Genomic DNA, 27099 nt, shown 5'->3' with positions numbered 1-27099 from the left:
GAGGTTTAATCGCACACTCCATAACTTGCTGCGTACCCTCCCTACAACCAACTAAAGAGCATGGACCACCTATTTGCCACAAGTTGTGTTTTGTTATAACACCACACCACATCAGACTACTGGAGAAAGCCATTTCTTTTTGATGTTTGGCCAACAACCTAGGCTCCTGCTGGACTTTCTGCTTGGTCAAGTAGCAAAACCAAATGTTGGCAGTGTCCACGAGTGGGTCGCAGAGCACCAGACACGTTTGCAGCTGGCTTTTGAGGAGACCAGGGAGAGGCTGAAAAGTGCTACAGATAGGAGAAAGAAAAATAATGACCAGCATGTTCGGGACTCCCCTCTGCATGAAGGCCAACTTGTCTTGCTTTGAGACACCACCATGCACAAAAGACACAAAATCCAGGACCTGTGGAGCTCTAAGGTGTACAAGGTCCTACAAGTACTGGGTGACATTGGAGCAGTTTACACTGTGGCTCCTATAGATGAACTGACCAAAATTAAAAGGGTCCAAAGATCTCTGCTGAAGCCGGTGGTCTGCAGTGGTGTCTCTGTGTCATCCCCTACTGGTGAGTCACAGTCGCTCGACCATTCACTCTCTGAGGATGACTCTTGTTCTGATCTGTTTCTGAGGGTAGATGCCCAGCAGCCACCTCCTTTACCAGCTAACCCACAAACGATCCAAAAGAAGGCTTCTTCCCAATTTTCTGGTGTACATCCCCAGGAAGCTTCAACATCAGCATCCCAAATCCCTAGTGTTGCAGCAACCCACTCAACCCCTGTTATCACAAGCCAAGATCATGGCCCTCATAGGTTCAGTCTAGCCTCTTCTCTGCTGTGCCTTCTGGGTATAAGACCGGTCTGTCTTTTGTGTGTCCAATTTATGGCTTAAAGGTAAGGGTTAGCCTAGCCTGCTACCGCTTACATGTTACTGTAAACAAATGCTTATTATACAGTGCTCTGTTACGGCTGCATGATTCAATTTATACAGCAACTTTATTATACGATTGTGCTGTAACATACAAATTTGCAGGTAGGCAATATGAGAGTCTGTAAATTCTATTGTTAACGGTTGAGTTTAATAGTGACAATCTGCTCCATTTTTAGTTTTCAGATGAGCCTTTCTGCCTGTTGTTCAGCTGGATTCTGCTCGCTGCTGTTTTGCCTAGAGGAAAAATATAAAACTAACTCGGGCCCTTGCCCTACTGGCCGAGGCTTTGCTTTTAATGAACTGAGTGCACCATTAAATCTGTTTTAATGAAATATTGTGACGCGGCTGTTTCATTAAGGCTGTTTATTTATTTTTCTTTTTTTTTTAAATTTTGTTTCAGGGACTGAGACTTCGTGTGGTGGCGGTGGTGACCCCTGGTGGCGGTGTCTCGCTTTGTGTGTGTAACATTTCTTTTCCCTTTTGTAGTTTAGGCGATCTCTTTTTCTTCACTGGATGTGGTCCCCTTGTCTTCACAGCCCCTCCCCACTAGTAAGCCTCAGTCTCACCTGATATTTTAAAGTGTTGTTTTTAACTCCAGCCACAGATGTGTTTCTAGACAATTAAATGCAGTCAACAATTTTCTGGTATTGAATATTTTAAAATACTTTTTTAAATACTTTTCTCTTGTACCAATTACCCTCCAATAAATTTGGTAAAATTTATTTGAAACTTGTCTCCTTCCTCCAGTAGAACAAACTTACGTGTCCTTTTACTATATTTCCTGGAGTAAAATCCCAGGTGGCGTTGTTGGTTTTCACTCATTGCAAACTGACTTAAGAATTAACATTCTCTACACTCTAAATAGGGTGAACGTTCATATTTTTAAAGATAACCACACCCTCAGTGCTACATAAGCTTCATCTGTTACTGTCAATCTTTAGTTAGCTTCTGAGTTTAGCTAGCTACATAGATAAAATAAAGCTACAATATCTTAAAGTTAGCATTACAAGGATTCTAGTTTAATTCACTGCGGTACACATATTAAGCTGCAGTAACGTTAACAAACGTAAACTTACCAGCTGAAATCCCAGACACAGCTCCGTCCTCGGAGTTCTTTGATGAAGAGGAGTCCAGTCGTGGAATGTTGAATCAGGCCGTTCAACACTCACAGGCTGACTTTAATGCTGAGAGAGGAGGAGGGGAGGCTGCTGTCCTTCTCTCTCCTTGCGGAGCAACTTTCTGCTCGTAAGCAGAAAGTTGCGTGTGTTGTCCAAGCCGTTCGACAACACATGCGCTGCAAACGTGAACCCCGTCTGTGGTTGTAACCAGCACCATAGACATACAAGCTGTAGGGCAGCTCTATACAGCTCTGGGTGTCTGTGTTTTACCTTCTAGCGTGCTGAAACCATGTGACACGTTACAGCCAATACAAAACTTGACACCGAAAAAAGAGTGACATTTCAATCCATACACCGACTGACGCAGTTCGGTCAGTGCTATGAAAGAACCTCGATTCGGTATACAGCCCTACCCTTGCTACGGGCTGTTGGGTCCCTATACAAGTGGTGCAAGACTTTGGTTCGCACTGTCGTAAGTTGAACCCCTTCAGGGTGGGAGTTGGTCTCCGCCAGGGCTGCCCGTTGTCACCGATTCTGTTCATAACTTTTATGGACAGAATTTCTCGGTGCAGCCAGGGAGTGGAGGGATTCCGTTTTGGTGGCCTCAGGCTTCCCTATTTGCTCTTTGCAGATGATGTAGTCCTGTTGACATTATCGTGCCGTGATCTCCAGCTCTCACTGGAGCGGTTTGCAGACAAGTGTGAAACGGCTGGGATGAGAATCCGCACTTCCAAATTTGAGGCCATGGTCCTCAGTTGGAAAAGGGTGGATTGCTCTTTTTGGGTCAAGGATGAGGTTCTGCCTCAAGTGAAGGAGTTCAAATATCTCAGGATTTTGTTCACAAGTGAGGGAAGAGTGGAGAATGAGACTGACAGACAGATTGGTGCAGTGTCTGTAGTATTGCAGAGTCTGTGCCGGACCGTTATGGTGAAGAGAGAGGTGAGCTGTAAGGCAAAGCTCTCTGTTTACCAGTCGGTCTATGTTTCTACCCTCACCTATGGCCATGAACTTTGGGTAGTGACTGAAAGAATGAGATTGAGGATACAGGCGGTTCAGATGAGTTTCCTCTGCAGGGTAGTTGGACTCTACCTTAGAGATAGGGTGAGAAGTTCAGTCATCCAGGAGCGAGTCAGAGTACCGGGTAGAAACGCTGCTCCTCCATATTGAGAGGAACCAGTTGAGGTGGTTAGAGCACCTTGTAAGGATGCTTCCTTGGCACCTCCCTAGGAAGGTGCTTCAGGCATATCTGACTGGGAGTAGACCATGGGGAAGATCCAGGACACGCTGGAGAGACTACATCTCTTAGTTGGCCTGGGAATGCCTTGGGGACCTCCCAGAAAAGCTGGAAAAGGTGGCTGTGGAAAGAGATGTCTGGACCTCCCTGCTCAAGCTGCTGACCCTGCGACCCAACTTTGGAACAAGCGGAAGATAATGGATGGCATTATTTGTCCTCCTGCTGCCCTTGGGTCAATAAACAAAACAAAACCCGAGGCTCCAGGCACAAGTCAATTCAAGATAAACATTCAGCTATCGTTGTTTTTCACTCTTTGAGAAAATCACATATTTTCTGCATTTTTTTTCTCAAAGATTTTACACAAACTGCAGGCTTTTCCACATATAAGTATTCAGAGCCTTTACAGATTTTGATGAATGGACACTAAAACAAAATACTTACTTATTGTGGGAGGACAAGCGCCCAGGTGATGAAGACACAGGGAGTTCAGTTTTCTTCTTGGTCCTGGCTCCTTGTTCCAGCCTTTTCTTCTCTCCAGAGCTCTTACTAGGTTTCTTTTCCTCTGCTTTGCTAGAATAGTATAAAATAGGAATCATTATGTCTGCTTCTATTCAGCTGGCATTTTTTAATGATTGAGATTATTTTATGTTGAGCCAGTTTCTCCCTAAAAATCCAGCTGCAACTGCTCAGTTCTCACCAGATCTATTTATCAATCAGATAATATACATCATGTTTTTAAAAAGAATTTTCCTGGGTATCGTATCTGTAATTGGCCAGAAAGTATTTCCACACTGTGATGTATTTATTACTAAGATCTCTGTGCAATCAGGAATATTTTTCCTGACAATCATAAGCCATGCAAATACCTCTTTATAAAGTGCAATGACTGGCAGTCACAGAAAGCAGATGTGGTAAGTCCTTGGCACCATGGCCATTTTCTGCTCCTTTTTACTTGAAGAATTGTTACCATACACCATGCATGGCAGCCACATAATATTTAACAGAATGTCTTTGAGATGAATTATTACAAACCTACATCTAGCCAACAGACCAAGAATCCTCTACCTTGGACAAGGTTCATATTTCTTCTTGCTGCCTGTCCTGTTTGCTGTCTGCTGTTGTCTTGCCTTTTCATCCATATTATTTTCCTGTTTCTCTGAAAACCTCTGGGGTTGGCCTTTTTCCTCTACATCAAGCAGTTCCACATGCTGGGTCCTTTGTGTCAATAGAAGTTCTTGAACTGCAGAATCATGCTGGGAAACAACAACAAAAAAGCCAATCAAAAAAGTGAACGAAAAAAAACTTTGTTCAATTAAAATAAAAAGTCATAAAAGATAAAAAAAAAACAAAAAAAACATTGATGAGAAAAATCTATAAAACCGGTTTGTAAATTTCTCCAAATTTTTCCTGTTTAAAACATTTGTGTTACCATGTGTGCTCAAAATCCTCTACCCACTAAACATAGATTAGTCTGGTTTAATTGTTTTTGACACAATATTGTTCTTGAACAAAGTGTTGATTATTTCACTCCAAGAAAAGGCCAAATAAAAACTACAGAACATCCATCCATCCATTATCTTTACCCGCTTCGTCCATTTTGGGTCACGGGGGTCGCCGGTGCCCATGTCCAGCAATCACTGTGCGAGGGGCAGGGTACACCCTGGACGGGTCGCAAGTCCATCACAGGGCCACATAGAGACAAACGAGACAAACAACCATTCACTCTCTCACTCACACCTAGGGACAATTTTAGAGTTACCAATCAGCCTAACATGCATGTTTTTGGTCTGTGGGAGGAAACCAGAGTACCCGGAGAAAACCCACGCATGCACGGAGAGAACATGCAAACTCCACCCAGAAAGACCCCTGGACCGGGGTTTGAACCAAGGACCTGCTCGCTGAGAGGCAGCAGCTCTACCAGCTGTGCCACCGTGCTGCCCAACTACAGAACATATTAAAGAAAAATGATTTAAGACCACAAAGAGGGAAATTTGCCAAAAGTTATAATGAGAAAAGGAAAGCCAATGCTGTAGGGTTGAGGGTAGCAACTTTAAATGTAGAGACAATGACAGGCACTGGTAGAGCTGGCTAACATGATGCAGAGAAAGATGGTTGATATCTTATGTGTGCAGAAGACCAAGTGGAAGGGCAGCAAGGCTTACAGTCTTGGGGTGGTGTATAAACTATTTTACCATGACGTATATAGTGAGAGGAATGGAGTAGGAGCGGTCCTGAAGGAGGTGTTGGCAGGAAATGCAGTTGAGACAAAAAATGTCAGAAAGAGTGGTGTGAAGTAGAAGTATGTATAATGTTAAATGTTGTTGGTGGTTAAGCTCTATGAATTTTCAAAAATAATAGCCTCGTCCAAACCATCCACATGTCTGCTAGATCCCATCCCAAACATGCTGTTTAACAAGGTATTTCCCTTAATTGATGTCCACATTTTGGATCTGCTTATTTTGTCTTTAATGAATGGTTACGTACCACAGTGCTTTAAGGTTACTGTAATTAAACGTTTACTTAAGAAGCCTGATCTTGATTCAGAAATTCTGGTCAATTATAGACCTATATCTATATGCTGGTGAAGATTCTCAGTCATCCAGGACATGATGAATTCAAAAAACATTCAATACAAAAACAACTGGACTTTATTTGTAACAGAAGACGTTTCACTCCTCATCCGAGGAGCTTTCGCAATTCAAAGAGCAGAGCGTGTGGGGTTCAGGTTATAAGGCTGAGTGAGATAAGACACACATACATATGTAGATTTGACAATTCACACCTCAACATCTTAACAGTAGGGGTTTCTTAAGGTCTTTGTTACTCTAATTCACAGATGAAGCCCCTCTGTTCCCATCAGGTGTGAAAACTAGCTGGGAATCAGTCTTAAAGTTGAATTATAGGTTTTTGCAAGTGGACATCTGAGGCCTCCTCCTCTGTTAAGTGATGGTTTTTCTCTTTTTACATAAATTGCTTCCTTCACCCCCCTCTCAAAACATCTGTGTTCTCGGTCCAAAATGTGCACATTTTGGTTCTCAAAAGAGTGTCCCTTATCTGTAAGGTGGAGGTGAACAGCTGAGTCTTGTCCAGAGGAGGTGGCTCTCCTGTTTTGAGCCATGCGTCTGTGAAGAGGCTGCTTAGTTTCTCCAATGTAGAGGTCTGGACAGTCCTCACTGCAGTAGGGGTTGAACGAGTATATAATTTTTAAACTTGACATTAACATAATAAAACCCGAGTAGAACTCGAGTATTTGATGACGTCATAGATCTCAAGATTAAAAAAAAAAATAAATAAATAAAACTGCAAAAAAAGGTAATTATTTACAAAAAAAAGACCAACAAAACACTGGGAGCGTATATTATGCTCCTACCATTTATCATACTGCAAATAAGTCACAGGAAAAACTAAACTATTAGTTATTATTATTAAACTGCAAAACATGAAGAAACACGCAGCACGTCAAAAACGAAACTTAACCGAAACTGGTTCTGGTGGATTGGACCCGGTGTTACACCACACTCTGTGACCTACAACAGTGCAACACCGCCCCCTACGGTCATAGTGGTCACATAATATGACGTCACTACGGATACCCGACTTTACATTTTTAACATCGATATATGTCCTAGCAATCGATGTGTAGATTACTCGAGTACTCTGTTAATGCCCTACACTGCACTGGACCGCATACACTACACCACTCTGTTTGTGTATGGGTATTTTGTCCTTAGGGTGGACCAGTCTCTGTCCTGCTGGGTTTGAAATGCACTGGGATGTTGTGTTTGTTGAAATACCTTCTGAATTTCTCTGATACTCCAGCAGGAGTATCAGAGAAATAAGGGATGACAATGTTTTTACATCTGTTGTTCTCCTTTTTCTGTTTATTAGTGTGTTTTGTAGATTTCCTCGCTGACTTGACAAAAGTCCAGTTAGGATATCCACATTTGGAGAGCTTCTTGGATGTGTTTCGGTTCCTTTTCCTTCCCTTCTGTCTTCGTGGGAACGCGTTCGGCCTGATGCTGTAAAGTTCTGATGACAGAGAGTTTGTGTTCCAGTGGATGGTGGGAGTCAAACAGAAGATACTGGTCTGTGTGGGTTGGTTTTCTGTAAACTTCAATGTTGAGGCTGTCCTCTCTTTCCATCTGAACCAAACAGTCAAAAAAAAGGCAGCTTGTTGTCATTTGCATCCTCTCTGGTGAACTTGATTTTTTGTTGTTGTCTCTGCAAACATGTCTCTGCGTGAGTGCAGCTACAGCATACGTTCTCAGGACATTATTAACTGCAGTGTTCCCTCAGTGAGAACTGAGCTTGGCAAAAGGGCTTTCTCCTACTCCACTCCTGTTTCCTGGAATATCTTACAAAAAGACCCGAAGCTCTCAACTTTGACCTCTCTAAATGACTTTAAAAATCTGTTGGACTCCTGGCAAGGACCAATGCAGACATGTTCCTGTTTTCAGTTTTCTACATTCGCCTTATAATCTAGCAGTTTTTGTTACTTTTTTGCCATCTGTAAAGGAAGGGGTCCTCAGATCATTGAATTCTGATTAGTAAATTTATTCTGAAAGGGGTACCACTTGCTTTCCGGTTCTTAAGCAAGAAAAATATGAAATCAGACTCAAGTTTACGTGTCCTAGTGAGTTCTTTTCGTATTAAGTTCAAGTGTCATATATAATAAAAACGCTTAGAGTCAATATACAATTTTGTGAAGTTTATTATCGATTTTGGTAAATATAAGTGATCAAAATGATGAGTAAAGCTGAAGAATGAATAATGGCTTTAACTTAACAAAACAAGAAGAGGTTATGGAATTATCTTCTAAACTTTAATATGGTGAATTATGAGGTTCAAAAGCAGAGTAAATTATCATCTATAAAGTTAACTAAAAGAAGTGTTTTGGCTAGATGTTATTTGCCAATTTAGGAGAACTTAATTCTAATTAATAATGATGAATTTTGCTTAGAATGGACAGCTTTTTAATCTTGAGCACCAGACACCAGCAGAGAGAATGAGCAGCTTTTCCTACCAATTTGAAGTTCTAGTTCAACTGCCTGAGGGTTACCAGGGACTCTCTTGGGATGAGTTAAGCATCGAAGGTGGGATTCCCTCGACACTGGACATCAGTTGAAATCTGGAGTCGATAGATAAATGGCTCCAGGTGGGTCAGTTAACACTTCCGGAGGGCTGTGTTTTTTGCATGGAACTTATCTTCTGGAATAAATTTTCGATTGCTTGATCTTTCTTCTTCAAAAGCTTCCCCCAAGACTTCTCTAAACTAAACGTCAGAATAACTTTTCTCTGACTTGGAGGGCGTTAACGATATTGATGGTCGACCCAATCAAAACAGAAAGGGTGGACCTTTGTTTCAGGTTACTGTTTCATTTGAACTTTTATAACAATATTAAAAATAAATGGCTAATTTACTCTGCTTTGGTAAATACTCAATATAACAGCAGGATAATTAAGACTTCTAAGCAGTTTGACTCATCCATAAATATTTTCATTAGAACTTGTGCAAACAAACAGTTTAAACTTCTGATTACCAATTTTTTTTACATCTACTTTCTCTTATGCATGATTAAGTTGAGTACCAAGCTGAGAAAGAAGGAGACACGTTATTTCATAGCAGTTTTACAGCAAAACATTCAATTGTGTTCAGGAGAACTCAGAAAATTAAATTGTGCAGAAAAATAACTTCTACCGTGGGATGGCAATGTTGTTTCATAAATTTACTACTACCAAAGAGTCCTAGAGGAACAACAGGGTGGTTCTTTCCCACATTCTAAGACTACAGGACGAATCCTCCCTTTTAGGAAGAGATACACATAACGCTCAGATGTTATATTTCAAAGGTCAGATGGAAAAGTTCTCATACAAAGGGCTTTTCAGCTTTGCTGAAATCATAATAACAGGTGTGCAATTAATTTCAATAACAGATTTTTGTTATTCAATTTTTGTAACATGGTTTCTTACTGTCCAACTTTGGGAATGAGAGTCAGTCTTACTTTTAAAGTATCAAAAGAGTAAAAGTTGATTGTAGAAAAACCTTGATGTGTCCCTACATATCCCCAACTTTGCGATTTACAACCCGATCCATGGTTGGTGAATCGCAACAAACAGAATCCACACATCAGAAGGGTTCCAACAAGAGTTGAGATGTATTCCAAAAATCAAATACAGTAACTCCAAGGCAGGAAAGGAGAAAAGAATTAACATTATTCCATACAAAGTCAAAAGGAATAGTTCCAAGGAAGGAAAACATTAATCTAGGTCAGGGGTGGGCAATTATTTTTTCCATGGGGCCACATGAGAAACAGAAAATATTGTGGAGGGCCGGCCAAAAGGCTGATCTCAATTCTGCATAATATTAACTCTACTTCTTTATAAAAAGCAGTAAATAGCATTGTTTTGACAAGCTGGTAAGAGTATATGTTATAATTAAGCAATGAAAACATGAGGTTGCCTTCCAAAAAAATGTAATTTATTCAAGCGAATTTCCCAAACAATGGGAATGGCAATAAATCACTAAAACAACATCATAAAAACACACAACACGTGCAAATAAAAATAACCACAATACAATTAAAATCATGCGCAACTCAACCATAAAAACATCATTTAAAACTTCTTACATTTTTAAGTTGTTTTTTCTTGTTCAGTGAGAGAAATCTAGTCTCTCCTGGGCTTTAACGAGTGCATCAAAATCAGGTTGAATGTCTGAGGTGGAGATGCGAAGCACAGCTGACAGATGATCGTCAGTGAGAGATGATCTGTACCTGGATTTCGTGAACTTCATCATTGAAAATGTTTGTTCACATATGTAAGTAGAGCCAAAGAGAACCAACATCTTCTGAGCATGTCTCTTCATGTTTGGAAAGTTCTCCTCTTTGAGAGAAGAGTAGAAATCCAGTAGAGATCCTGATTTAAAGAGCTCTGCCAGTACTGCATCAGACTGCAGATCAATGAGTTCCAGCTGAACATCACTGGGTGCATTATCCACACTGCAGGTAAAGGGAGAGGAAATCATGTGCATTTCATCCTCAATTGTTCTGAGATCTTCAAATCTCCTTGAAAACTCACAATGCAATGCTCCTAACATGGATGAGTACCTGCGGAGGTGATCGGCTGATGGTGTGACTTCTTTCAGGGTATGCATGTGAGTGAGATTGTTGCTCTCCAGTTGGCTTGAAAGAAACAGCATCTTTTTCATGAAAGCCTTCACCAGGGTGTGCATTTCATGAACAAAAAGGCCCCTGCCTTGCAGTTTGGTGTTCAGGTCATTCATCAGTGCTGTCACGTCAACAGCAAATGCAAAATCTGCCATCCAGTCCTCATCTGAGAGCTCTGGGATGTCTTTGCCTTTCATCTCATAAAACTCTTGAATCTCTGTTTTCAGGTCCCAAACTCTTTTTAGCACTTTGCCCAGGCTGAGCCATCTGACAGGTGTGTGGTAGCCGATGTCACTATGCTCAGACTCATGGTCCTCCAAAAGTGCGACAAACTGTCTGTGATTCAATGCCCATGCCCTGATGAAGTTTACTATGTTAGTAACAACATTAATAACATGGTTAATTTTTAGCACTGACTTGCACAACACATGTTGGTGTATAATACAATGCAAAAATACCAATTCCTGATCTGAGTCGATTTCAGCCACTTTATCTTGCATACGTTTTAAAAGTCCCACATTTTTCCCTGTAAGATTTGGACAACCGTCCGTTGTGACACCTGCCAGTCTGTCCCATTTCAGTCCCAGTGTGTCCATGCACGCATTCACCTCCATGAAGAGATCGCTCCCTGTAGTCGTCCCTTTCATAGACCGCATTGCTGCCAGCTCCTCCGTAATCTTGAAGTCCGGCGTGATCCAGCGGACAAATATGAGTAACTGGGCTATGTCAAGGACATCACAGCTTTCGTCCAAAGCCAAGGAGAAAAAGTCAAAACTTACCACTTCACGTTGCAGCTGAAGCTCCAGATTCCACGATATGTCCTCCACCCTTCTCGTCACGGTTCGCCTGGAGAGCGGGACTTTCTCAAATGCTTCTTTTTTTTCAGGGCATATTAAAGCTGCGGAGTCCACCAAGCACTCTTTGATAAACTCCCCCTCCGAGAATGGCTTACTGTTTTTAGCGATTTTGTGAGCTATCACAAAGCTGGTCTTGGTTGCTGCATCCCTGGATGTGTGAAGCTTGGTAAAAAAGCCTTGCTGCTTTTGCAGTTTAGCTAGCAAAGCTTCCGATGTCCGCGCCCTTTCAGCGTCAGTCACGTTCTTGTATTTCTCCCCGTGTTTCATCTCGTAATGCCAACTCAAATTGTAGTCCTTAAACACGGCGATCTGCTCTCCGCAAACTAAACACACGGCTTTACCCCTGACTTCAGTAAATAAATACTTAGCAGTCCAATTTTTGTTGAAAACCCTGCATTCTTCATCTACCTTTCTTTTTTTAGCATAAGCAGACATTTCTGAGGGCTGAAGTCGTCTTGTGACTTGCTAGTGACAACGATCAAATCACGCGCATGTCTCAATATATGCTTTGCGTCATCATGTACGTAAATAAAAAAAACTTCAAAATAAAAGCATTGCAGCTTCAGTCCATGCATCAGGTAAAATAAGAAAATATGTTTATTTTGTAATTTCTAATTAACGTTGCACGGGCCGGTCAGAGTCAATCAAAGGGCCGTATGCGGCCTGGGGGCCGTACAATGCCCAGGTTTGATCTAGGTTATTCCAAGTGAGAAAAAATTAATTAATTCCACACACGAAAAAGTGAAGATCAAGGATATTCCATCAGGAAACAGAAAGATCAAGGATACTCCATCAGGAAACAGGAAGTCAGAAGGTATTCCATGTGAAGTCCAAGCTTTCTCCGGAGGTTACAGTGATGTCACTCTCTGGAACGTTGGGTTGGACCACAGGATGATGCAGTAGGACAGTACTCATTTGGTGATTTCTAATGCCCATCTAACTACTTGTCTAAATAATTCCTCATATAACGGAATAAGTAAAGTAAATGTTTAAGCATGCAAATCTAATGTCAACTAATATGACAAACTAAATCACTCTAAATTTATTTGCGTAAATAAAAATTCTAATGCCTCGACTTTTGTATACACATGCGTGGACCAAAGGAGTTTAATCTAATGGTTAAATATCAAAGGACATAAAACATGCAAGAGGAGAATTTGGGGAAAATAAAACAAAAGCTGGAAGCTTAGAACTAGGGGATGTTGGTAAGTTCCAATATTCCAGGGGCATATGAGCTGGTCGACTCACTTAAGTCTCTCTCGTCGTCTAGTTGAAGTATTTTAGCCTATAAACATTATTTGTGGAAATAATGGGTAGATTTATGAGGATTTATGAAGGCTTCTGGGTCGACATGGAGTGGAATTGAGCTACCGAGCGTGTATGCTAGGTGGTCCTAGAGTGGTGTTACTCTCTCTGTGGTAGCTGTAGTAAGGATCTCTTGGACCATGTCCTGAGAGACCAAGTACGGTGGAATTCGGCCGATAGCTAAAGTGTCAATGCAGGATCCAATCTCTCTAAGCCTATCGGTTAACAGTGTGGTGATCAACTGAGCATGAGCATAATCAACCTCTATAACAGTCTTTAAAGTGTCAACTACTCTAAAGATCTGTGCCATCTCTTGGCTATGTGAATTCAGAACCAAAACTGTATCTTTGACAGTTTTGCCTATCAGAATAAGTTGCCCTCGTTGTTCATCCAACTGTTGTTGTATGGTACCAGCAGATCCCAGGATTGAAAGAAAACATAGTAGGCTCATCATGGTTCTGAGGGGAACAGATATGGGATGACATTAGCACAACGCTTCTAGTCTTAGGTGGTTACACCAAATTGCAATATGTTTTCAAGGGAATTGTGACGTTCATGTTAAATAATCATACTTTGGTGCAATCCAGTGGTCAAGGAGATTGTTTTGTTTGAGTAAAGTTTGTTATTAGATCTTAGATTTATAGGTTGCCTATTTGTTTGAGGTAAGATTAATTTTGAAAATCTCTAATCTAAGGTGTTGTTTAGAGGAATTGTGTCATAATTTCTTAGTGGTTCATTTGGATTGGGTTTTTAGTCTTCTACAGATTCTGTATTGTTGATTGTTTTTGTGTGAGCCTTGTGTGACTTGATCTGGTTTCGGTGGACCCACTTGAAGACAGGTTCTTTCTGACCTCTGCTGATCCTGATTTGGTACACAACTGGGGATAGATTGTCCGTTATCAGGTGTGGTCCAGTTCACCTTGGAAGAAGTTCGCGTGCAAGTATTCCAGCTTTGGAAGCTTTTTGTCCAGTAGATGGGGCAAAGATATAGTACCAGACCTTTTCCCCCACTTGGAGTTCTTCATAGGAGGCTTTTTGGTCATAGTAGGCTTTTTGCGCCCTTCAGCTGTCTTGTTAAGATGTTTCTGAACAAACACGAAAGTGGTTTTCAGGTGTTGGTTCAGATCTTTCATGTACTGGTGAGCTGTGTACGCTCTTACCACACTGGTTTCACCAGGTTGGTAGAGTAGGTGCAAAGGAAGGGTCACATGTTTACCGGTCATCATCTCGAAGGGAGAGATACCAGTGGACTGATGTGGGGTTGACCGAATGGCCATTATGACCAGGGACAGCTTGATGTCCCAGTCTCTGTGGTTGGTGGACATATACTTCTTAAGAATACTGACCACTGTTCTGTTGTATCGCTCAATTTGGCCTGATGCTTGGGGATGGTAGCCTATATGGAAATTGACTTTGACTCCCAACATTTGCCAAAGTTTCGGCATCACTTCAGTAGTGAAGTGTGTACCTCTGTCAGAGTTGACCCGAGTGGGAAGTCTGAACCATGTGAATATGTGGTTCATCAGTAGATAAGCAGTGGTGTCTGCAGTGTCATTTGCTGTCGGTAGGCATTCAACCTATTTGGTGAACGCACAGGTCACAGTGAGGAAATATTTATTTCCTCTGGTCAATTTAGTAAGTGGTCTTACCAAATCGATCCATAAATCGGACCATGGAAAGGTGATCCCTCTGCTTTGCAATGGTGCTCTGTGAAGGGGTGTTGTAGGTTGGAACTGACAACAGACCAAACATCCTTTGATGTAGTCATTTACATCTTTGTGCATCCCTGGCCAGTAAGCAATTTGCTTTAATGCAGTGATAGTTGCTATGACGCCTTTGTGTCCTGAAGATGGAAGGTCATGGGCATGTACCAGCATCACCCCCCTGTGGTCTCGAGGCACAACGAAAGAAGGTGAAGATGTTGGATCGGGAGCAAAGACGAGCATGCCTTTGACCATTTTCAGGTGCGAGCGAACCTTAAAGAATACGTAGTTCAGGGTAAGAGTCAAGTTTGGTCAAAGAAGGAATGTTAGTGTCTGGATCAGCCAGGCACTGAATCATTTTCCCGATGGCTGGATCCAGAGACTGAAGTTCCATGAGGTCCTTGTCCGTAAATGCAGGTTCCACTGAAACTGTGTTGTTCACTGGCTGTGGAGCAGTAGAGGTGGTAGCTTCAGCACAAGAACGTGTGAGAGTACACACCTCTGGGGAGGGAGGGTCTGGGACATGAGCAGGCAGCCAAGAGGGGTTGAATGACCACCAGGTACCATTTATGGCACCTCTTTTGGCCAACGAGTCTGTGAGATCGTTAAGCTCTTTGTACTGTCCTGGCACAGGTGAGTGGCCTCTGACCTTTTTCCAAAAGACTTGTAGGTTGTGAGATGTCACCAAGTGATCACATGCCATGAACAAGTCCTTGTGTTTCACTACTTTATTGTTGCACGTGAGAAAGCCTTTACGTTTCCACGCAGCAAGGTGACAAGAGAAACTCAGCCATACATAATTGGAGTCTGTGCAAATCACCAAAGAATGAACAGAGTGTTTTACTGCGGTTTACAATGCTATCAATATGCCTGCAATTTCAGTATATGGCGATAATTGTGGGCCTAGTTTAAAATGTAAGGTGTGTTGTTCACCATTGTAGAGCCAAACAGCACCAACACCAGCTTTGATAACAGTGTTGTGGTGGAAGGAACATCCATCCACATACACAGTTGTCATGTCCTTACAAACATTTTCATCAAAGTATTGATGATGTGTGTCTTCAAAGGCGGTGGCATGTTTTGACAGGTGTCTGTACCAAAGGGGCATCCTGAGTGTACTGATGACAGGCTGCCAAGTCTGTGCCCAGAAGGGTTCTCTTGTTTTGAGCATAGCAAAATTCTATGTCAAAACTCTGCAAGGCCATAAGCCATGAAGCCACATGTACATTTGTCACCACACCATCTCTGATACGTTGGCTGTTAAGAAAAGTTACTGGTAGGATTTGTGTTTCCACAATACTCTTTCATCCACCTAGGTAGTTAGAGAAATGTTTCACTGCCCACACAGTGGCTAACAGTGCTTTCTCACAGTCAGAGTATTTCAGTTCAGATCCTGCCAGGGTTTTGCTGGTGTAGGCTACTACACGTTTGTCTTGGTCATAGAGTTGGTACAGACCAGCAATCAAGCAATAAGCTGAAAAACCCACTTCAAGGTGGAAGTAGTCGTCACTGTTGGGGTATGTCAGACATGGTGCTGAGCACAGCTTGGCCTTGAGGGCATCCATGGTTTGCTGTTGTACATCAGACCACTGGAAAGGCACATCCTTTTTGAGGAGTTTGGTTAAAGGTTTTGCCAGATCAGCGTAGTTCTCAATGAACTGGCGTGAGTAGTTACAAAGACCAAGGAAACTAAGAAGTTCTTTGAGGTGGGGGCATACCAAAGAGACCATCTTATCACAAACAAAACTGGTTTGTTCCACTTTGGAATAAGCTGTTGGGGAAAGAATCAGTTTTGTTGTGTTTCCTTGACTGATGAAGTCTTCCGGCTCGAAGGCAAAACATTTCAGCACAAAAAAAGAAACTGTCCAGATGACCTGACTTAAAAATTTTGTATTATCTATAAAGTTAACTAAAAGAAGTGTTTTGGCTAGATGTGATTTGTCAATTTAGGAGAACTTAATTCTAATTAATAATGATGAATTTTGCTTAGAATGAACAGCTTCTTATCTTGAACACCAGACACCAGCAGAGAGAATGAGCAGCTTTTCCTACCGATTTGAAGTTCTAGTTCAACCGCCCGAGGGTTACCAGGGACTCTCTTGAGATGACTTAAGCGTCAAAGGTGGGATTCCCTTGACACTGGACATCAGTTGAAATCTGGAGTCGATAGAGAATTGGCTCCCGGTGGGTCAGTTGACACTTCCAAAGGGCTGCGTTTTCTGCATGGAACTTCTTATCTTCTGGAATAAATTTTCGATTGCTTGATCGTTCTTCTTCAAAAGCTTCCCCCAAGACTGCTCTAAACTAAACGTCAGAATAACTTTTCTCTGACTTGGAGGGCGTTAACGATATTGATGGTCGACCCAATCAAAACAGAAAGGGTGGAACTTTGTTTCAGGTTACTGTTTCATTTGAACTTTAATAACAATATTAAAAATAAATGGCTAATTTACTCTGCTTTGGTAAATACTCAATATAACAGCAGGATAATTAAGACTTCTAAGCAGTTTGATTAAACATTTTCATTAGAACTTGTACAAACAATAGTTGAAACTTCTGATTACCAATTTTTTTACATCTACTTTCTCTTATGCATGATTAAACTGAGTACCAAGCAGAGAAAGAAGGATACAAGTTATTTCATAACAGTTTTACAGCAAAACATTCAATTGTGTTCAGGAGAACTCAGAAAATAGTTGCAGGTCAGTTTCGTGAACATCTACAAAGAAATAATCTGTTTGAAGAGTTTCAGTCAGAGTTTAGAGCTCATCATAGCACAGAAACAGCACTAGTAAAAGTCACTAATGATATTCTCATGGCCTCAGACAATGGACTTGTGTCTATACTGGTCTTATTAGACCTCAGTGCTGCGTTTGTTACAGTTGATCACAATATTTTACTACAGAGGCTTAAATATGATATTGGGATTACAGAAAGGTCTGTGTACAATCAGCCAATTCATTTTTTCGTTTGAAACAAAAAATGAAAAAACAAAAATACACTTGTTTTTTTGTTTTCCATTTATTAAACCAAAACAAAAAATTGGATAACGAACTGTAATCCGATTTCCGATGTATACAAAACGAAAATGGAAAAAACGTATAACGAGCGCTCAGTTTCGATTTTCATTATTTCATTTTTGACAAGTGGTCTGACACGGAAGTTCTCTCTGCCCTGCACTGTGTAGCTTGCTGCTTGTTTACACAGGTCCAAAACGGGAGTGAATTAATAAGAATTAATTTGATTTTTACTCATCGAAAACCTTATATCCTGACTTTTTTTTTTTTGTATGTAGATTAAAAACACATAACAGACAAAATTACGAGAGACGGTAGTTTGCTGAATCCGGAAGTAAACCCATTTTGAATAATCTGATCTCCATGGTAACTGATGCTGGCCCCGTCACCTAATCTGATATATCTGATTATATATATATATATATATATATATATATATATATATATATATATATATATATGTATGTATATATATATATATATTTCTAAACAACATGTAGATGAACATATGCATGATATATTCATAAATTAAACGGATTCTTTCATTTTTCTGGACTGAATAATAACGTGCATTGAATTTAATTAAATGTGGACGGAAACGTGTTTATCTTTGACTCACCAACGACAGTGGGTCATTTATTTAAAAACGATTTAAACACATCACACATTTACATTAATTTGGCAAAATGATTTCAACAACAACATGGCTAATTTAGCAAGCTGTACAATTTGATTAACCATACGGCGATGGTTGAAAAACTTCACAACAGACATTTCTAAAAATACCTGGAATGATTTCTAGCAGATAGAAGAGTTTAAAGATGGAAATTGAAGTTTAAGTTGAGTGAAAGGATGGATGAGGGAAATGTGTGTGTGTCGGCATCAGAACGGCACTCTCCGGTGAGTTCCCAGCTTCTTCCCCAGTACACTTAGGTGGTATAAATCAACTCTTTTACCTGGAGGAGGTGATTCCACTAGTACGGAGTTCCATTTAACGCACCCTTTCAGCGTCTCCGTAGGAACAGCTGTGAATCGTCCGAAGTAGTGACGGTATTCCGTCCGACACAGGTTCACCTCACGAGTGGACTTCACATGAGTGGAGTCCTTCAGCAGTTCCACTCAGAGGTGGAAGATGTCATAATCCCACAAGACTCGGAAGAGCTTTGGATCATGCCTGAACTTCTGTTCATCCAGCACTGGAGCTGCAAACGACTGAAGCCGGAGCCTGAAGCGACTGAAGCTCTGCAAACTCTCCACCCGACTGGTTTGAACTAGGAAGTACCGACATTTAAAGAGCTCTATTTCCGGTTCATTTGGGAGGTTCCTGATTGGTCAATATCGACCAGACAGGGGTGTGTTTTTGTGACGTAAGAGGTCACTAGGAGTCAGAAAAACAGAAAGTGTTTTGGAACAGATTGAAAATGTTTTTAGAGACAGAGAGAGGAATATTTAGGCGAGTTGGGGTAAAACAGGTGCCAGCCTCTATATTTACGTCTGAGAGGATTTAAAACATGACAGTTCATTCCAACAACTTGTTTTGCGTTTGACTCCAACTTTGGACCAACTTACACTTGCTCATTCAAAGACAGAAAATCAGAAAATGCATAATTACTCTGTAACAGACCTTAACATGATTTCTACTTTGCATGAGGATTAAAATCATTATTACTGTTTCACAGTTGAATTAAAAATGATTAGTTCACTGCAACATCTAAAAATGGTTTGAACTAAAAACACTTTGATTATCAAACATTTGTAAAATAGTAATGATAATAGAAAAGAGAGTGTTCTTTCAATTGATCAGTGCAGGACACTTAAAAAGTCTTCTGGATGGACTTGATTTTGTGTTTCTGGACTCAAATCAATGAAATACGTTCTTGTTCCAGGAAGGCCCCTCAAGGCCAGATTTGACCTGAGGCCTAGTTCACTACAAACATAAGGTGGGACTTTTGTGTTGATGTATCAAAGTTTTCACTGTGGATTTTGAAATTTGGACCATCAAAGTATTACCCTCAAAACAAATGGTAAATGGACTGTACTTATAAAGCACCTTTCTATCTTATTTCAAGATACTCAAAGCGATTTACGCTACGATCTGTCCCTTATTTACCCATTCATACAGCACTCTACTAGCTCTCGACAAAGCTAATTAAACAAATCATTCTAAAGAGACTAATCTGAGCTTTAGATCACATTCATACACTGATGGAACACACATCAGAGGCTATGAGGGGCTCAGTGTCTTGCCCAGGGACACTTCGACATGTGACTGCTGGTGGATTCGAACCCCCAACTCTCGCATTGGAAGACGACTGCTCTAACCACTCAGCCACAGCCACCACCTTTTGGACCAACATGTTTGTTTCATCACAAAAAAAGTCAATATTGGATTTGCTTGCATTTATAACGCTGGCATTTGGTATGTGACAAAATAATTTCTGATCACTTTGATTTAATTTTTATTTTGACAGCCTCCACATCACCCAGTCAGCACCAGCACTCCACCGTTAACTTACCAGTTCCATCTCTTCAATCATTGACAGGACTGACCAGTTCCACCAATAAACCCAAACAGGCCTCCAGTCAGTCATCAGGTGAAAAGGAGGAACCCAGACCCAGACCAGTGGTCATTCCATATGTTGAGGGAGTATCAGAGAAACTGAGATGTTTATTTTCTAAACATAACGTCCCAGTGGCTTTTAAACCCCAAAATACATTACGGCAAAGACTGGTTCATCCCAAAGATCCAGTCCCCCGGCACAAACAGAGCAATGTTGTGTATGCTGTTCAGTGTCAGGAGGGCTGTGATCAGTCTTATATCGGGGAAACAAAACAGCCACTGGCCAAAAGGATGGCCCAGCACAGAAGATCAACATCATCAGGCCAGGACTCTGCGGTCTACACTCATCTCCAGGCCAGCGGTCACTCTTTCAGGGATGAAGATGTTCACATCCTGGACAGAGAGGAACGATGGTTTGAGAGAGGAGTAAAGGAGGCCATCTTTGTGAAAAAAAATCGTCCATCGTTAAACAGGGGTGGAGGCCTCCGTGTTCAACTGTCCCCCACTTACAATGCTGTGATGCTAGTATCACTCAGTCCTCTGTGAACAGTAAACAGCCATCAGTGTGGTAATGATCCATTGTTAGGCTGATGGTCCTTCTTGAGCATGTGATCAGCTGGTTTTGGTTGCCAGCAGCAAAACTGGTTGATCCACTCTGAGACAGTGCTATTTAAGAGACTGAGCTGAATACAGCTCCTCAGACTGAGGAAGTCTCTCGGATGAGAGACGAAACGTTTCTACATTTTTTTGTTGATTTGCTTTGTTTTGTTTTTTTGAATGTCCAGAGGACCAGATTTAACTTTTTTAGATTACCCTAACTAACGTCACCCCCCTTTGGTCATGGGGGACCACGAACACGGGTGAGGACGTCGCTCCATGAGCTAAAGTTAGGATGCCCTTGAATAGTTTTAGCTGTTTGCGCAGCTGAAAGAGAGCTTTAAGGTCTGGATTGGAATCCAGGTCGGCTTCAAGCGGAGTGTTTTTCTCTGGGTCAGTCAAATACAGCATCATCGAGTTTATTGCAGGATCCAACTTCTGAAGTTGGATGATGTCTGGGTCAGTCAGCACGGGTTGTACAGAGACTGTGTTGTCAGCCAGCTTGGCTGTAGCCTGTGCACATGTGACTGCCATTACCTCGGCTGTAGGTTGTACTGGCAGAGTTGCGAGCAGCCAGAAGGGGTCAAAGGACCTCTGAGGGCCGTCCACGGCTCCGTACCTGATAGCTGGTTTATCTGTCCCCGATGACAGTACAGCATCTTTGGTGTGGGATCCTTGGATCTCTACACCTTGAACTACCCATGGTAGGTAGTATCCGGTGGGCCCTGACTGTTTCAGCTCGCAGAGGAGGCTTAGTTGTTCAGTCAGAGTCGGTTTCACCAGTTGGGTGTTTTCGGTTCCACGTGCTTTTGAAGGATAACTTACCAGGACTGTGTTCTCTGTCGAGAGGTCCTCGGTGCCTTCTGCAGTGCCTGCTGTTGGGCAGTCTGTGACTGTCTCAGGAGGCATGAGTATTGGCAAGGGTTTGCTCACTCTAGCCCACATTGTCTGTTTGATAATCGCGTCAAAGCGATTAATAAAATCCTGGCCGACCAAAAAATGGGAATGAGTCAACCAGAGACACATATACCGGGTGGTATAGTGTCATCTCGCTAACCTGCATGTGAACCATAGCTATAGCTGTTAGGGTTGTCTTCACCTCTGCGAGGCCCTGCAGCCCTATAGCACATTCTATGAGAGGTACACCCCTGTGAACACTATTAGCGGCAATCCTGAGCTCCTCGAACAGTTTGACTGACATAATAATTATGTCGGCTCCACCATCCAGTAGGGCTTCATGTGTGACGACCCCTTCAAGTGTGATCGACAGGTAAGCTTTCTCAGCTACCCCCTTTCTGATCAGGTTACACAAGAACCTTCGAGGGTTTGGCCGACGTTTCTTCTCACATCTACCTTCACCTGTGTAATCCTGGTTTTTTCGAACCGTTGGTGCAGTTGCTGCTGCTCCTGAGAGTTCGGCTTTTGACGGGCGTCCGTCATTGATGTATGAGATCACCCGCTCACCGTGTGTTGAGGGGCTCTCGTTGTTTGTAACAACAAGGTTCTGGTGGCTGTCCATGACAGCGGCAGCGTTGTTGTTTGTGTCACCCTATTTGGACTGAACCGTTAGCACAGCCATTGCTGTTTCTGAGGTTTCAGTTTGTGATGGGTCACCGTCTGTGACGTGTGATTGTATCCCCCCTATTTCAGGTGAGGGCGTGTCAGAGTGTACAACAACAGCGTCATGGTGACTGTCTGTGACAGCAGTAACGGTGTTGTCTGTGTGCTCTGACTTATCAGCAATGATATTGCCAAACAAAGCGTTAAGTCGTTTGTCATGGCAACACCATCCAACAAGTCCAACAACCAACGCACCCTGTCTGTCTCGTCCGAGCTCAGAGGACTGCGGTTCTTTTTCTGGACCTGCTGCTGTTTCTTTTTCGTCTCAGGCTGTTCAGCCCGACGTGGTGGGGAAACAATACCCCCCTTTGGGGTTCCCAGTGGGATCCCTGGTTGTATGGGTCACTTTTGGTGCCATACTTTTTACCCTTAAGGCGTTCGCCCCCCTTCTGGTACGATCGTTCATCTTCTGGTTCCTTGGGAAACCATTTAGGATCTCGTCTGGACCAGGGGGCACTCACCTGTTGTGTTTTGGCTGCTGGGAAACCTCCTTTCCTCTCGCCTTTTTTGGGAGGGGGAGTCGAAGCTCTCGTCCCTTCCAACTCTAATGACTGGGCAGGAATCCTCTCACCTGGGTACACCTCAATGGGTGTTTTGGCCTGTGAACGTGCTTCAAAAACATTCACAGCACAACTTTTTATCTCAATGATGGATTTCTCTTTGAAATTAGCCATCATTTGCACTAACATCCTTATGTCAGGGTGGAGATTTTTGCTGAACACGTACTTAAACGGTTCCTCTTCCTCCATGTTGGCCTCGTTCCTGTAACCAAAATAAGCCTGCAAAATCCTGGAATAATATGCCCTGGGGTGCTCATTCTTACCTTGCATGACCTTGTCGGCGGCTGGATAACCGCCAGGTCCCGTGCAAGGGGAATACTCTTTCACAAGAGCAGCACATAACAGGCAGTAATCCTTTCTTGTGGCATCAGATTGACGCTCTATGAAGGAAAACACCGTCCTGGATGAAGTGAGCCTGATCAAACCTACTTTAACCTCAACTGTAGCGTTGGGATAGCTTCTTAATTGGAAGTCAAGGTTGTTCAGATAGGCCTTAGTGTCAGTTGACCCCAACGGCCCTGGCTCAAAGCGGTGGACATATTTTGAAATTTTGTGCAAATCCGAAATTGGGAGCAAAGGCTGTATTATCGGTATCGTAGGAACCAAAATGGCACATGGAGGTGTGTCGTTAGACTCATGTGGAAGTGACGGAATGGGATTAAGAGCAAGAGGTGCAGCAAAATCCTTCTGAGGTAGTGGTGGGTGACATGGACTCTGACCTTGTTCGTCTTTGAGTTCCAGACAACCTTGACCCACGTCAGAAATCGCATTTGTTGCAGCGGCTAGTTTCGCCTCACAGGCTTTTAAGCGTTCCTGTGATGTATGACATTCACTCTGCAAACGCACGCCTTGTTGTACTAACGCCTCCTTTTCCAATCTGCACTCGCTCAGAGCTTTTGATGTGAGCTGCAACTGTTGTTGTAGCGCATCATTGTCTGAAAACAGTGTTTGGCACTTAATATGTCCCTCCCTCAGCTTCTCCTTATATGAGTGAGCTTGTAATGACAGCTGAGCTTGTGAGAGCTCCCTCTCACGTTGTAACTCATTCGCACAGGTCTCCTGATCAAAGTTAGACTGTGCCTCGAGTTTGAGGTACTCCTCTGTTTCGCTGTTTAACCTTAATGCAAGGTCGTTAGCCTTGTTTACCACAGCATAAAATGTTGCTTTCAACAAGAGCACCAAATTAGCCAGCTGGTCATAGCTTGACTTTGTTCTGGCTGTGGAAGTGACACATTCTGCAACTTCCTTCAGCTCGTCCAATAACTCTGTTGAGTTCATGCTGTCCACCTGTTCACCATATGGATGCAAGGATTCTGTGAGCAGCGTTAACGCTTTCTCCAACCAGTCCTTCATCTCACAAGGATCAATATTCTTTTCTGTCACATCTGCCATGGTTATTCACTGTTCAGCACTTATCTGGTGAAACAGTTGCCAACTTTAGAGTTTTTAACAGGTAAATATTTGTATTTAAGTGAGCAGTGAGTTTCACACACTATTTTAGCTCTGGGTTCACTCAACAGTAGTGTTATAAGCCAACTTCTTCAAATGAATGGGCACCTATTTGTAGGTTTTACCCCAATGAATGAATACTCTAAGTAAATGCTTCCTTAGCTAGTTACTTAATGTGCTTATTTCTAACAGATACAAGAGCCAGGCTATGTTAGTGTTCATTTACTGTAAAGCACTAAAATGAAATAAACCTGCAATTTTTCTAAAAGTCTCACAGCAACTTTAGTTTTCAAATGCTTTTTAAGCAGTTCTATATACCAGAAATTCGCTATTGACAGTAACTCATAAACCAGGCTGGATTAACAAAAAAATTAATTAAAGGCAGTGAGCAGCCTCCTTTCAGGAAAACTGTTATACCCCTCTTTCAACAGCAGGTGGCGGTGTAAGCTTATTTTTACCAGCAGAAGTCTATGACAATTGTTGACATCCGGTTGTTAGCCGTTAGCTAGACATAGCACACGGTCGAACACGGTCAAATCAGCACTTTCTGAACGGATTTAAAGCTTAAACGTGGCGTCGCTTCAACAAGCACGTTTATCTGCATGAAAACATGAGTTTTGGGAACAGTGGCAGGCTTCATTTAGCGATTTTAAACACAGAGGAGGCTTCGGTTGGACCGAGATACATATCAGGGGTCATGTGACTTTACAGACACGTGAGCAACGGGGTGGGCTTTACAATCTGACATCAGAGGGAGTGGACGCACAGATACGTCACCAGTTTCTCAGCGAATCAGAGCGACCCAAACAGCGGTTTACAACCAATCACAGCTCGTGAATACTAGCTTCCAGCTAGCAGTTAGCCTGAAAAATCCGGTCAACAATCGCCCATTAAACCTCCAAAATGCACAATTTACTGTTAAAAATGTAACGGATCTGCATTTAACAGTGGTCTGAGTCGGCGCTCAGCTTTAAAACAGCGTTTTATCCATTTAAAACACCACTCGTTCAACGAGTCCAGTGAACAGAACCGGGTCAGACACAGAACCCCCTTACTGCTACAGTTTAAAACAGAATAAAGCAGGGTTTTTTTTTTTCACAGCATCAGCTTAGTAACACGTTACACACACAGATGTACACTCTACAGCTTTAACACAAATTTATTGACTTTAATTTCAGCTCTCTGAACACCACAAGCATGAACTATGCCTGTACCAAGCTCAAAAGTATGGACCTTTTCATGCCAACATGAGCGTTATGCTACAATAACACAGACTTCGTCACATATAATTCACACCTCTTTAAACATTCGTACGGCCACAAAATGTCTAAAGAGGAGGATGGGTCCTAAATTATCTCTTTTAGAGACCATGCGGGCCACGAGAAGCTCTTTAGAGATCGTACAGTCCACCAGATGTAGTGTTCTAAAGGGCTAGGTTAACTTCAGAGCTTCACTACAGTCATATTTAAATAACGAGTTCTCTCTTTTTTTTAGCTAATTACATTATATGTGACAGAGGTACTGTGTGTAGATGGTTTAATCTGTGACATGAGACGTTAATTTTCTTTGACCCATCAAAATAAATGTGGTCATTTATTAACAGAATCAAAATTTTTACATCAAAACATTGTACACTTGATTAGACTGATCTGGTTCTGATTAATAAAACTTGGCACGTTTTACTTAATAAAAACAACAGACATTTCTGAAGGCTTCTAGATTAATTATTGGCAAGATAGAAGAGTTTTAAAGATGGGAAATATGGAGGAGTTTAAAGGAAGATGTGGAGGAAGATGTATGTCTGTAGACCAGAAAAACATGCTCCTTTCAAGCGCAGTTCGCCCGCGGTACACTTGTAGTGAAGCTCGTGACGACTCTTTACCTTGGCAGAGGATGGGTCCGCTATGGTCAAGAGGTCCCTGGCACGCTACCTTTCAGCGTCTCCTCAGGGCAGCTGCGACTCGGCAGAAGTCGTGAGATACTCCGTTCAACAGAACAAACTTCCTCAGAAGTTGTAGGGCATTCGCCTGGTGATAGTCACAGCGAGGCGCCGTGCCTCCGGCAGGGATGGATGACTCCATCAGCCTGGAAAGCTGAGTCCGAAGTTCCACTCAGCAGTGGAAAAACTCCAGAACAGCTAGAACTCTCCCAGAACCTCAGAAAAACTCAGAAGACATTACTCCAGAAGACTCTAGCAGACTCAGAAGACCAATAGTTCCAGGAAGTGTCGACTTTTAAAGAGTTCTGCTTCTGGTCACTTTTAGTAAGTCCTGATTGGTTGAAGCAACCAACAGGAGTGTGGTTCTAGTGATGTAAAAGGGTTTTTACAAGTCAAGAAAACAGCAAGAATGTTTTAGGAACAGACAGAGAAATGTTTTGGCGAAATGAGAAACACTGCAGGTGCCAGTTCTCTTATTTACTGTTTGAGAGTTTTAAAAATACGACAGCCCGTTCTAACAACTTGTTTTTGACTGTCTCCGACTTTTGACCGACATCACTCTTTCTCATTTCAGACAGAAGATCAAAATGCATAATTTCTTTGTAAATAGACATTTAACTTGATTTGTAATTTAAATGAGGATTAAAAAATCATTAATACTGTTTCACAGTTGATTTAAAATGAGTGGTTCACTTCAACATTTAGAAATGGTATGAACTAAACCCACTTTTGATGATCAAGATATTGTAAAATAGTAATGATAATATAAAAAAGAGAGTGTTCTTTCAATTGATTAGTTCAGGATACAATTAGACAGTCTCTGGATGAGCTCATTTGTATTTCTGGATTCAAATCAATGAAATAACAGTTCCTGTCCCATGAAGGTCTTCAGAGGCTTACAAGATGATTAACTTACAAGATGGCGCCCATGGAGTAGGAGGTGTTGATTGATGCTCCCGCTAGCTAACTAGCTAACTTTGCCAACTTTACAAAACTGACTCCAACTGTATATGTGTATGTATATGTCTAAATAGATAATACATATG

General features: G+C 42.0%; 1 protein-coding gene across 1 annotated transcript in view; it reads right to left on the bottom strand.

Moving 5' to 3' along the window:
- The window catches only part of odad2 (outer dynein arm docking complex subunit 2), a 394037-nt gene that overhangs the window by 273278 nt on the left and 93660 nt on the right, over positions 1–27099 (bottom strand). The window contains 2 exon segments of the mRNA XM_037694246.1: positions 4147–4183; positions 4299–4533. Coding sequence (XP_037550174.1) covers positions 4147–4183; positions 4299–4533 — 272 coding nt within the window.

This window comes from Nematolebias whitei, chromosome 20 (assembly GCF_014905685.2).
Source record: "Nematolebias whitei isolate Nwh7 chromosome 20, NemWhi1, whole genome shotgun sequence".
NCBI classification, from domain to species: Eukaryota; Metazoa; Chordata; class Actinopteri; order Cyprinodontiformes; family Rivulidae; genus Nematolebias; species Nematolebias whitei.
The sequence above is the reverse complement of the archived record's forward strand: the minus strand, read 5'-3'. Positions and strand labels throughout refer to the sequence as shown.